Source organism: Semicossyphus pulcher, unplaced genomic scaffold (genome assembly GCF_022749685.1).
Source record: "Semicossyphus pulcher isolate SPU_LCO1_2020_fin unplaced genomic scaffold, fSemPul1.0.p SCAF_20, whole genome shotgun sequence".
Taxonomy (NCBI): domain Eukaryota; kingdom Metazoa; phylum Chordata; class Actinopteri; order Labriformes; family Labridae; genus Semicossyphus; species Semicossyphus pulcher.
The window spans coordinates 157,788-169,339 of record NW_027211694.1 but is presented as its reverse complement, the minus strand read 5'-3'; the positions used below and the strand labels follow the sequence as shown (position 1 = coordinate 169,339).

The 11,552-nt window shown below is 48.4% G+C and overlaps 1 protein-coding gene across 1 annotated transcript in view; it reads left to right on the top strand.

Annotated features, from left to right (window-relative positions):
• The first annotated feature begins 1,104 nt into the window (after window positions 1-1,104).
• LOC138599569 (protein-methionine sulfoxide oxidase mical3b-like) overlaps window positions 1,105-11,552 on the top strand; it is a 26,493-nt gene continuing 16,045 nt past the window's right edge. Inside the window, exons 1-17 of the mRNA XM_069671293.1 lie at window positions 1,105-1,368; window positions 1,494-1,701; window positions 1,778-1,894; window positions 2,007-2,108; window positions 2,676-2,831; window positions 2,914-3,014; window positions 3,116-3,373; window positions 3,996-4,111; window positions 4,339-4,465; window positions 4,540-4,633; window positions 5,290-5,437; window positions 5,569-5,765; window positions 5,945-6,045; window positions 6,128-6,181; window positions 6,423-6,593; window positions 6,813-6,905; window positions 7,173-7,259. Coding sequence (XP_069527394.1) covers window positions 1,105-1,368; window positions 1,494-1,701; window positions 1,778-1,894; window positions 2,007-2,108; window positions 2,676-2,831; window positions 2,914-3,014; window positions 3,116-3,373; window positions 3,996-4,111; window positions 4,339-4,465; window positions 4,540-4,633; window positions 5,290-5,437; window positions 5,569-5,765; window positions 5,945-6,045; window positions 6,128-6,181; window positions 6,423-6,593; window positions 6,813-6,905; window positions 7,173-7,259 — 2,394 coding nt within the window. The remainder of the gene's footprint in view (window positions 1,369-1,493; window positions 1,702-1,777; window positions 1,895-2,006; window positions 2,109-2,675; window positions 2,832-2,913; window positions 3,015-3,115; window positions 3,374-3,995; window positions 4,112-4,338; window positions 4,466-4,539; window positions 4,634-5,289; window positions 5,438-5,568; window positions 5,766-5,944; window positions 6,046-6,127; window positions 6,182-6,422; window positions 6,594-6,812; window positions 6,906-7,172; window positions 7,260-11,552) is intronic.

The window sequence follows — 11,552 nt, the reverse complement described above, 5'->3', positions numbered from 1 at the left end:
TTGACAGACAGGTGAGTCAGTTATTGTTTAATGTGAACGCATCAGAGTTTCTGCAGGTGTGTTCATGTCTCCTCTACCTGTATTTATTGGAGCCTCCAGGTTTGTAGAGTCAGATCCTGGTTTTACTGAATGTGAATCATTTCTAATCTTAGAGGAAAACTAAGGAATCGAAGATTCTCTTTTCTATAAAGAAGTTAAAATGTAAATAACCGAGCTGCTTTTATTCTGAAAATCTGCTATTTGTTGTATTTATTCTGAATGAAGTGACTTATGTGTTAGTGCTACTTTAACTTAGCGAAGATCAGCACAGGTGTGAACGATTATCATTATACAGCTGACATGAAATAAACAAACTGTTTATTGTGTGTGTGTGTGTGTGTGAGAGAGAGAGAGAGAGAGAGAGAGAGAGAGATGGTGCTTGGTACAGATGGATCTGTTCTGTATGAGCCTCTTTGTTTCATTTGTTCACTCTATACACACACACACACACACACACACACACACACACACACACACACACACACACACACACACACACACACACACACACACACACACACACACACACACACACACACACTGTTTTAAGTCACTGGTAGTCATGTGACCCGAACAGTGACATCATCCTGACTCTATGATGTTAAAGCTCCATGTGAACGTCTGTCTGCTGTTTACTGTCGACTCAGCGAGACGTCTGAACGGCCACCAACATTCCACACGCACACGCACACACACACACGCGCGCTGACACTCACAAACATTATTACACAGCATTAATATTTTTCACCCATTCAATCCTTCATCCTGTTGTTAACGAGCAGAGTCCAGGCTCCTGTGTGGGGAGGTATGTGCAGTGTGTGTGTGTGTGTGTGTGTGTGTGTGTGTGGTTGTCACCTAAAGGACCCTCACAGCCTCATGACCTCTGCTGACACTTAAAGAATAACTTTTTGCTTCATTTAATCAAACTCAGTTCAAACTGTCCGCCTGCATCGCATTTCTGTTTCAGGTCGGCTCTCAGACATCAGGCGGCAAGCTGGAGTCTGTCAGTGACATCATCAGCAGGTGACGCCCTTCCCATGGTGCCCTGCAGCCCCCGGGGTCACCATGGGAGATGAGTTGTACCCAGAATGTCGAGCACAGGAGCTGTTTGATGAGTTTGTGTCGGCTTCAACCTGTAGGGCGGCACTGCGGTCCTTCAGTCAGCTGTGTGAACACCTGCAGCTGGACCGTGGCGCCGCCGAGAGGCCGCTGTACCAACCAATCAAACAACGGCTTAACTACTGGAGGGCCAACGGCCTGTGGGCCAAACTGGACCGGAGGGCCTCACAGCACGAGTACCAGAGGGCCCGAGCCTGCGCCAACACCACTGTAAGAATATATAACACACTGTATTCATTATATAATAACACTACTGTACAAATATATATAACTAATATATAATAAAACATATATCTGATTGGTCAGCTTTGTGTTCCCTCTCTCTGATTGGTCAGGTGGTGATAATAGGGGCGGGACCCTGTGGTCTGAGGACGGCAGTGGAGCTGGGTTTTCTGGGGGCTCGGGTGGTGCTGCTGGAGAAGAGGGACTCATTCTCCAGGAACAACGTGCTGCACCTGTGGCCCTTCACCATTCACGACCTGCGGGGCCTCGGGGCCAAGAAGTTCTACGGGAAGTTCTGCGCCGGCTCCATCGACCACATCAGTGAGTCTGTGATCCTTTTCACCCGTGTGAACTAATCATCTGGATCCTCTAATCAGCAGCGGTTTTCTGTCTGTAGGTATCCGTCAGCTGCAACTGGTCCTGCTGAAGGTCGCCTTACTGCTGGGGGTGGAGATCCACGTGAATGTCGAGTTTAAGAACCTGGTGGACCCGCCCGAGGACCAGCAGAAGCACAGTGAGACTTTAATGATCTGTCTGTGTGCCTGTTTACCTGTTTCTCTGCCTGTTCGTCCATCATCCTGTCTCCCTGTTTACCCATCTTCATGTCTACCTGTCTACCTGTGCAGAGGTGGGCTGGAGGATGGAGGTGAGTCCAAAATCTCACCCACTGAATCAGCTGGAGTTTGATGTGATCATCGGAGCAGACGGACGTAGGAACACTCTGCCAGGTACACCTGAGTCTGAAGAAGTCAACATCCGTCAGATGAAAGCTGAGGTTCAACGGCTCCTCTGACTCCCTCAGACTCAATTCAAGTACAGAGTACAGCTGGACCTGAGGGCCAATCAGACCCAAGAATGCTAAGCAGTGTGCTCAAGAGTTAGGGTCAGCGAGCTCACATGCCAAATGTCAGCCATCAAAAGATAAACCCTTTGATCTTTAGGAATTCTCTGCTGATAAAGAGATTTTCTGATGTTGATTTCAATCTGTAGACTTTAGTATTGGTGGATTCAGAGTACCCTCCAACAGAAGTACGATTTAAATAAATATACATACCATTGGTGGAAAAGAACTGATTGCTGACATTTTGCTAGCTTGACTAACATCGCAAACTCGGCGATGCGATTGTTATCATCACATGGTAGAGCTAGAGATAGAGGTTAATACGAGAACTCTCGAGACAATGCAAAATGTTAACTTTTTCTTCTAACGTTACAACATACTTTTAGATTAACACGACTTCTTGTAGAAATAATACAGCTTCACTGTGACAGTTTCTCTTTATCGGTTTGAGCAGGTTTCAAGCGTAAAGAGTTCAGAGGGAAGTTGGCCATCGCCATCACAGCAAACTTTAAAAATAGAAACACCACAGCTGAGGCCAAAGTGGAGGAGATCAGCGGAGTGGCCTTCATCTTTAACCAGAGGTTCTTCCAGGAACTACGACAGGAAACTGGTACCAAATATGGATAACCCCTGCTTTAATGTTGTTGTGATGAGTTGTTCTTTGACCTCAGCGTGTTCTGACATGTGTTCAGGGATTGATCTGGAGAACATTGTGTACTACAAAGACGACACGCACTACTTTGTGATGACGGCAAAGAAACAGAGTCTGCTGGACAAAGGAGTCATAGTCCAGGTGAGACCTCACAGCTAGAGACACGACAGAGACTAATCCAAGTCAGAAGGAGACAAGACTAAAAGTAGTCTGAGTTAAATTATCTGTCCTTTCTTCATCAGGACTTTGCAGACACCGAGCTGCTTCTTTCTCGGGGGAATGTGGACCAGAATGCATTGCAGGCCTATGCCCACCAGGCTGCAGACTTCTCCACCAATCACCAGCTGCCGTCTCTGGACTTTGCCATAAATCACTACGGTCAACCTGACGTCGCTATGTTCGACTTCACCTGCATGTACGCGTCCGAGAATGCGGCCATGGTCCACCAACGCCACGGACACCAGCTGCTCGTTACACTGGTGGGAGACAGTCTGCTGGAGGTAAATCACGCTGCTGGGGGTGAGACTGGCTGGTGTGGGTGAGACAGGCTGGTGGCAGGGACAAAGGCTGCTGGGGGTGAGACTTGCTGGTGTGGGTGAGACAGGCTGGTGGAGGTGACACAGGCTGCTGGGGGTGAGACAGGCTTGTGTGGGTGAGACAGGCTGGTGTGGGTGAGACAGGCTGGTGGAGGTGAGACAGGCTGCTGGCAGGGACGCAGGCTGCTGGGGGTGAGACTGGCTGGTGTGGGTGAGACAGGCTGCTGGCAGGGGCACAGGCTGCTGGGGGTGAGACTGGCTGGTGTGGGTGAGACAGGCTGCTGGGGGTGAGACTTGCTGGTGTGGGTGAGACAGGCTGGTGGAGGTGAGACAGGCTGCTGGCAGGGACAAAGGCTGCTGGGGGTGAGACAGGCTGCTGGCAGGGACACAGGCTGCTGGGGGTGAGACTGGCTGGTGGGGGTGAGACAGGTTGCTGGCAGGGGCACAGTCTGCTGGGGGTGAGACAGGTTTAAATGATCACCTATTTCTTCATCAGTTCTAAAACAAACTTCTCTCTGAATCAATCTGTCTGTTTATCTCACTGTCTGTCTGTCTAACCTGTCTCTCTCTACCTGTCCGCCTGCAGCCGTTCTGGCCCATGGGGACAGGTATAGCTCGGGGGTTCCTGGCAGCTCTGGATTCGGCCTGGATGATCAGGAGTTGGTCTCAGGGAGGAGCTCCTCTGGACGTGCTGGCAGACAGGTCAATGCCTTTTTTCAGATCATATATTAGAGGTACAGGTGAGAGAAAATAACCTCAAAGGTGTCCAACAGGTCAGGGTCTTTAAATACACCTGAACACCTGCTGCTGTCAGAGTGACAGGTCACCTGTCTTACTGCAGTATGTTCATGTCTGCCTGTCTGTCTCTCCCCTTCCTGCCTGTCTTTGTCATTTTTTCTGTCTGTCTCGCCTTCCGGTCTATCTCTCAGAGAGACTGCCTACCGCCTCCTCCCTCAGACAACTCCAGAGAACCTGCAGAAGAACTTCAGTCTGTTTACAGTCGATCCATCAACACGATACCTGAACATCAACACACAGCTCATCACACCTGCTCAGGTACACACACACGCACACGGCCGCACACACACACACACGCACGCACTGAACTCAGTGTAACACTTTATTTGCAGGTGAGACATCTAGTAGACACAGGTGAGGTAGCAGAGCAAACAGCAGACTGTCCTAACATCATCCGCCTACCGTCACCTGGATTCATCAGACAGAGTGAGTTTACCTTAATTTCCTGTGATTGGTCTCCTGTCTCGTCCTCTGATGTGATTGGTCTCCTGTCTTGTCCTCTGATGTGATTGGCCTGCTGTCTTGTCCTATGATGTGATTGGTCTCCTGTCTCGTCCTCTGATGTGATTGGTCTCCTGTCTCGTCCTCTGATGTGATTGGCCTGCTGTCTTGTCCTATGATGTGATTGGTCTCCTGTCTCGTCCTCTGATGTGATTGGTCTCCTGTCTCGTCCTCTGATGAGATTGGTCTCCTGTCTCGTCCTCTGATGTGATTGGTCTCCTGTCTCGTCCTCTGATGTGATTGGTCTCCTGTCTCGTCCTCTGATGTGATTGGTCTCCTGTCTTGTCCTCTGATGTGATTGGCCTGCTGTCTCGTCCTCTGATGTGATTGGTCTCCTGTCTCGTCCTATGATGTGATTGGCCTGCTGTCTTGTCCTCTGATGTGATTGGCCTGCTGTCTCGTCCTCTGATGAGATTGGTCTCCTGTCTCGTCCTATGATGTGATTGGTCTGCTGTCTCGTCCTATGATGTGATTGGTCTCCTGTCTCGTCCTATGATGTGATTGGCCTGCTGTCTTGTCCTCTGATGTGATTGGTCTGCTGTCTTGTTTTCTCTGAGGTGATTGGTCATTCTCTCTCACAGGTTCTGACTCTCAGACCAATAATCTGCTGACTTGGTGTCAGGAGCAGACTCGTGGTTACCGTTGCGTTGCCGTGAGGGACCTGACTACTTCCTGGAAGAGTGGCCTCGCTCTGTGTGCTCTGATTCATCGATACCGACCAGATCTCATGTAAAACTCTGCACCTCCACATCAGTTATCACAATTAGACCATACATGTGTTCTATGAAGTCACTATCTGACTTAGATTGGACTTCCTGTCTTCCTTACTTCCTGTCCTGACACTTCCTGTATGTCCTCAGAGACTTTGACTCTTTGGACGAGTTGTCAGTGGAAGAAAACACTCAGCTCAGCTTTGATGTGGCAGAACGAGAGTTTGGGATTTCTCCTCTGATGACAGTGGAGGAAATGTCGTCTGTCGGAGAGCCGGATTCTCTGTCAATGGTGATGTACCTGATTCAGTTTTACCAACTGCTGAAAGACACGCCGCCCCCTTCTGGTAAGACGCCACTGCTTCTCTCTAACAAAGTTTATGAAGGTTGTCGTGTGTTCAAAATTAAACTTATCAGATTAAAGACAAATGGTTGATTTTTAAATCTTCCCAGCAGCTGCTAACAGATATCAAAAAGGTGATATGAATATAATTTATATCCCTGATGTCTCTTTGATGGTGTTCAGGCAGTCTGAGTCAGATTGCTGACCTGAGATCAGCTTTCATCACTCCAGCCTCACTGCTCAGCAGACTGGGACTCAGTCCGTCCAGGAAGAGAAACCCAAAGGTTCCTTGAGCTCTCCATTATTATTCTTCTTGTCTTTATTATTCTGTGTTTTAGAGGTGTTTACACATGTTTGTCTCTCCAGGAGCAGAAAGAAGCTCAGGGGAAACGTAGGAGAACAGGTCGAGAGCAGCAGGAGGTCAGTCTGAACACTTGAGTTTCTGAATCACAACATCAGGAATTTATTTCCTTTTTCGGCTCCTCAGAAAGTCGAGAACAATTCAGTGTTTGATCCAGATAATCTGGGGACAAAAGAAAAGACTCTTAAAAAACAAAGACTTTGAATCAGAAAAGGTAAAAGACTCTTGGATGGAAAAGTTATGAAGAAAGAAAACATCCTCTTCTGTGTTTCTTGTTCAAATTATTTTTGTTATTTCCAGTTATGTGACCTAAACAGTGATGAAGGCAGCCAGGTGAATGATGAGGCGCTTGTGGGTGGGTCCAGTCGCTCTAAAGTGCGTCTGATGGCCAATCAGCTGCAGGCAAAGCTGGAAGAGAGCTCGACTTCCTGTAGGACTTCTTCTGCTGCTGCTGCAGCGATACGTCAACAGGTGAGATCAGTACATCCTACACACACAGGTGATTCATTATGTCACAGGTTATTTACTGACTGATTGATTGATTGATTGATTGATTGATTGATTGATTGATTAGTATATTGAACAGGGTCAGTGCATATTAATATACATACAGAATAATAATGAGAAAAGATTGTTTAAATATTTAATTAGTTAATAAACGCACTGAGTGTGACTCCATGTGTTGACCAGCAGGGTGTGCCAGTCTTGAGCCTCCCATCCCCTCAACAGTCTCTAGACTATCCCCCAGCTGCAGCTCCAATTCAGACGTCCTCATGGAGACCGGTAACTACTGCTAGCTAGTAGAGGAAGGTAGCGGGCAGTAGAGACCACTTGAGACCAGTTTAGATAGATAAACTGTTGGTCTCACAGCAGAAAACAGCATGTAGTTTTACAATAACATCAAAAACATTCTTTATACTTTAGACCAATTATTATCATGACTGTAGAACGGCAGTGCAGTAAAAGTACAAAGTAACATAAAATACTGCAGTAAAAGTATTTATACTGTTGTGTTTTGTCCTCCTGTTTGTCTGGAAATTACTCCATCAGAGAAAACGAACTCTTCAACAGGAACAGATGAGTTTTCGATTCAAAGAGAAGATCAAGTCTCAGTCTCTCCTCAGCGGCGAGGAGCAGGTACAAAGCTGCAGCGCATTCTTGGTATCTGTGGTAGTTTGTAATGTTTCTGGATGTGACCTAGACTCACTGAGAGCAGACAGCTCCAACAGATCTGACAGAACATTAGAGCTCACATTCGAACCACTGAACTGATGCTCATCCTTGTTTCCTGTCGCTTAAAGCGTCCTTGTTTGTTTAGGTTTAAATTTTCCTTGTTTCCTCAGGCTTCAGTCGTCCTTGTGTCCTCAGGTTTCAGTTGTCCTTGTTTCCTTAGGGTTCAACTGTCCTTGTAATCCTTTTGTCCTTAGCCCTGCAGACATCCTTGTGCTCTCAGGCTTCAGTCATCCTTGTGTCCTCATACTTCATTGGTCCTTGCGTCCTCATACTTAAGTCATCCTTGTGTCCTCAGGCTTCAGTTTTCCTTGTGTCCTGGTCCTGCAGTCGCCCTTGTATCCTCAGGCTTCAGTCATCCTTGTGTCTTCATACGTCAGTCATTGTGTCCTGGTCCTGCAGTCGCCCTTGTGTCCTCAGGCTTCAGTCATCCTTGTGTCCTCAGGCTTCAGTCATCCTTGTGTCCTCAGGCTTCAGTCATCCTTGTGTCCTCATACATCAGTCATCGTGTCCTGGGCCTGCAGTCACACTTGTGTCCTTATACTTCAGTCGCCCTTGTGTCCTCGGGCTTCAGTCATCCTTGTATCCTCGGGCTTCAGTCATCCTTGTGTCCTCATACGTCAGTCATCCTTGTGTCCTCATACGTCAGTCATCCTTGTGTCCTAGTCCTGCAGTCGCCCTTGTATCCTCAGGCTTCATTTGTCCTTGTGTCCTCAGGCTTCAGTCATCCTTGTGTCCTCATACGTCAGTCATTGTGTCCTGGGCCTGTAGTCACACTTTTGTCCTCATACTTCAGTCATCCTTGTGTCCTCAGGTTTCATTTGTCCTTGTGTCCTCAGGCTTCAGTCATCCTTGTGTCCTCATACGTCAGTCATCCTTGTGTCCTCATACGTCAGTCATCCTTGTGTCCTCATACGTCAGTCATCCTTGTGTCCTCATACGTCAGTCATTGTGTCCTGGGCCTGTAGTCACACTTTTGTCCTCATACTTCAGTCATCCTTGTGTCCTCAGGCTTCAGTCATCCTTGTGTCCTCAAGCTTCAGTCATCCTTGTGTCCTCAGGCTTCAGTCATCCTTGTGTCCTCAGGCTTAAGTCGTCCTTGTGTCCTTATACTTCAGTTGCCCTTGTGTCCTCGGGCTTCAGTCATCCTTGTATCCTCAGGCTTCAGTCGTCTTTGTGTCCTAAAACTTCATTTATCTTTGTGTCCTGGGCCTGCAGTCACCCTTGTGTCCTCATACTTCAGTCATCCTTGTGTCCTCATACGTCAGTCATCCTTGTGTCCTCATACTTCAGTCACCCTTGTGTCCTCATACGTCAGTCACCCTTGTGTCCTCATACTTCAGTCACCCTTGTGTCCTCATACTTCAGTCATCCTTGTGTCCTCATACGTCAGTCACCCTTGTGTCCTCATACTTCAGTCACCCTTGTGTCCTCATACTTCAGTCATCCTTGTGTCCTCAGGCTTCAATCATCCTTGTGTCCTAGTCCTGCAGTCGCCCTTGTATCCTCAGGCTTCATTTGTCCTTGTGTCCTCAGGCTTCAGTCATCCTTGTGTCCTCAGGCTTCAGTCGTCCTTGTGTCCTCAGGCTTCAGTCGTCCTTGTGTCCTCAGGCTTCAGCCGTCCTTGTGTCCTCAGGCTTCAGCCATCCTTGTGTCCGCATACTTCAGTCACCCTTGTGTCCTCATACTTCAGTCATCTTTGTGTCCTGGGCCTGCAGTCACTCTTGTGTCCTCATATTTCAGTCATCTTTGTGTCCTCATACTTCAGTCACTCTTGTGTCCTCATACTTCAGTCATCTTTGTGTCCTGGGCCTGCAGTCATCTTTGTGTCCTGGGCCTGCAGTCACTCTTGTGTCCTCATATTTCAGTCATCTTTGTGTCCTGGGCCTGCAGTCACTCTTGTGTCCTCATACTTCAGTCACCCTTGTGTCCTCAGGCTAGAGTCGTCCTTGTATCCTCAGGCTACAGTCGTCCTTGTGTCTCAGGCTTAAGTCGTCCTTGTGTCCTTAGGCTTAATTTGTCCTTGTGTCCTCAGGCTTCAGTCATCCTTGTGTCCTGGGCCTACAGTCACCCTTGTGTCCTCAGGCTTCAGTCACCCTTGTGTCCTCAGGCTTCAGTCACCCTTGTGTCCTCAGGCTTCAGTCACCCTTGTGTCCTCAGGCTTCAGTCGTCCTTGTGTCCTCAGGCTTCAGCCATCCTTGTGTCCGCATACTTCAGTCACCCTTGTGTCCTCATACTTCAGTCATCTTTGTGTCCTGGGCCTGCAGTCACCCTTGTGTCCTCATATTTCAGTCATCCTTGTGTCCTCATACATCAGTCATCCTTGTGTCCTAGTCCTGCAGTCGCCCTTGTATCCTCAGGCTTCATTTGTCCTTGTGTCCTCAGGCTTCAGTCATCCTTGTGTCCTCATACGTCAGTCATCCTTGTGTCCTCATACGTCAGTCATCCTTGTGTCCTCATACGTCAGTCATCCTTGTGTCCTCATACGTCAGTCATTGTGTCCTGGGCCTGTAGTCACACTTTTGTCCTCATACTTCAGTCATCCTTGTGTCCTCAGGCTTAAGTCGTCCTTGTGTCCTTATACTTCAGTTGCCCTTGTGTCCTCGGGCTTCAGTCATCCTTGTGTCCTCAGGCTTCAGTCGTCTTTGTGTCCTCATACTTCATTTATCTTTGTGTCCTGGGCCTGCAGTCACCCTTGTGTCCTCAGGCTTCAATCATCCTTGTGTCCTAGTCCTGCAGTCGCCCTTGTATCCTCAGGCTTCAGTCATCCTTGTGTCCTCAGGCTTCAGTCATCCTTGTGTCCTCAGGCTTCAGTCATCCTTGTGTCCTCAGGCTTCAGTCACCCTTGTATCCTCAGGCTTCAGTCATCCTTGTGTCCTCAGGCTTCAGTCATCCTTGTGTCATGGGCCTGCAGTCACCCTTGTATCCTCAGGCTTCAGTCATCCTTGTGTCATGGGCCTGCAGTCACCCTTGTGTCCTCAGGCTTCAGTCACCCTTGTGTCCTCAGGCTTCAGCCGTCCTTGTGTCCTCAGGCTTCAGTCATCCTTGTGTCATGGGCCTGCAGTCACCCTTGTGTCCTCAGGCTTCAGTCACCCTTGTGTCCTCAGGCTTCAGCCGTCCTTGTGTCCTCAGGCTTCAGTCATCCTTGTGTCCTCAGGCTTCAGTCATCCTTGTGTCCTCAGGCTTCAGTCGTCCTTGTGTCCTCAGGCTTCAGCCATCCTTGTGTCCGCATACTTCAGTCACCCTTGTGTCCTCATACTTCAGTCATCTTTGTGTCCTGGGCCTGCAGTCACTCTTGTGTCCTCATACGTCAGTCATCCTTGTGTCCTGGGCCTACAGTCACCCTTGTGTCCTCAGGCTTCAGTTGTCCTTGTGCCCTGGGCCTGCAATCGTCCTTGTATCCTCAGGCTACAGTCGTCCTTGTGTCTCAGGCTTAAGTCGTCCTTTTGTCCTCAGGCTACAGTCGTCCTTGTGTCCTTAGGCTTAATTCGTCCTTGTGTTGTCAGGCATCAGTCTGCCTTGTGTCCTCAGGCTTCAGTCATCCTTGTGTCCTGGGCCTACAGTCACCCTTGTGTCCTCAGGCTTCAGTCACCCTTGTGTCCTCAGGCTTCAGTCGTCCTTTTGTCCTCAGGCTACAGTCGTCCTTGTGTCCTTAGGCTTTATTCGTCCTTGCGTCCACAGGCTTAAGTTGTCCTTGTGTCCTCAGGCTTCAGTCGTCCTTGTGTCCTCAAGCTTAATTCGTCCTTGTGTCCTTAGGCTTCAGTCATCCTTGTGTCCTGGGCCTGCAGTCGTCCTTGTGTCCTCAGGCTTCATTTGTCCTTGTTTCCTTGTTCTTTACTTGTCCTTATTTCCTAAGGCTGCAGTTGTTCTTTCTTACTGATGTTTCAGCAGCTGCAGATGTTCAGTCAGTGTATTGGTGAAGCTCTGCAGGGCAGTTGGTTCATATGATCAATTTGCAGATCAAACAGTTTGTCCTCTCTGTGAATCACATGAATATTTTTTGTTGAAGACAGAAGCTCTGACTGGAGATCAGCCTGAAGCTCTAACAATTTGAAGCTGTATTGTGTTTACTGACTGAGCAGCTGGACTTTCCAGTCTGTCCTCTGTTACAGACAAAGTTTATTTTCATCTGTGAATCAGATTTTATTCCAGTTCAGCTCCAACTGCTGGTTTGGTTTCACATCAACCTACAGAGATTGA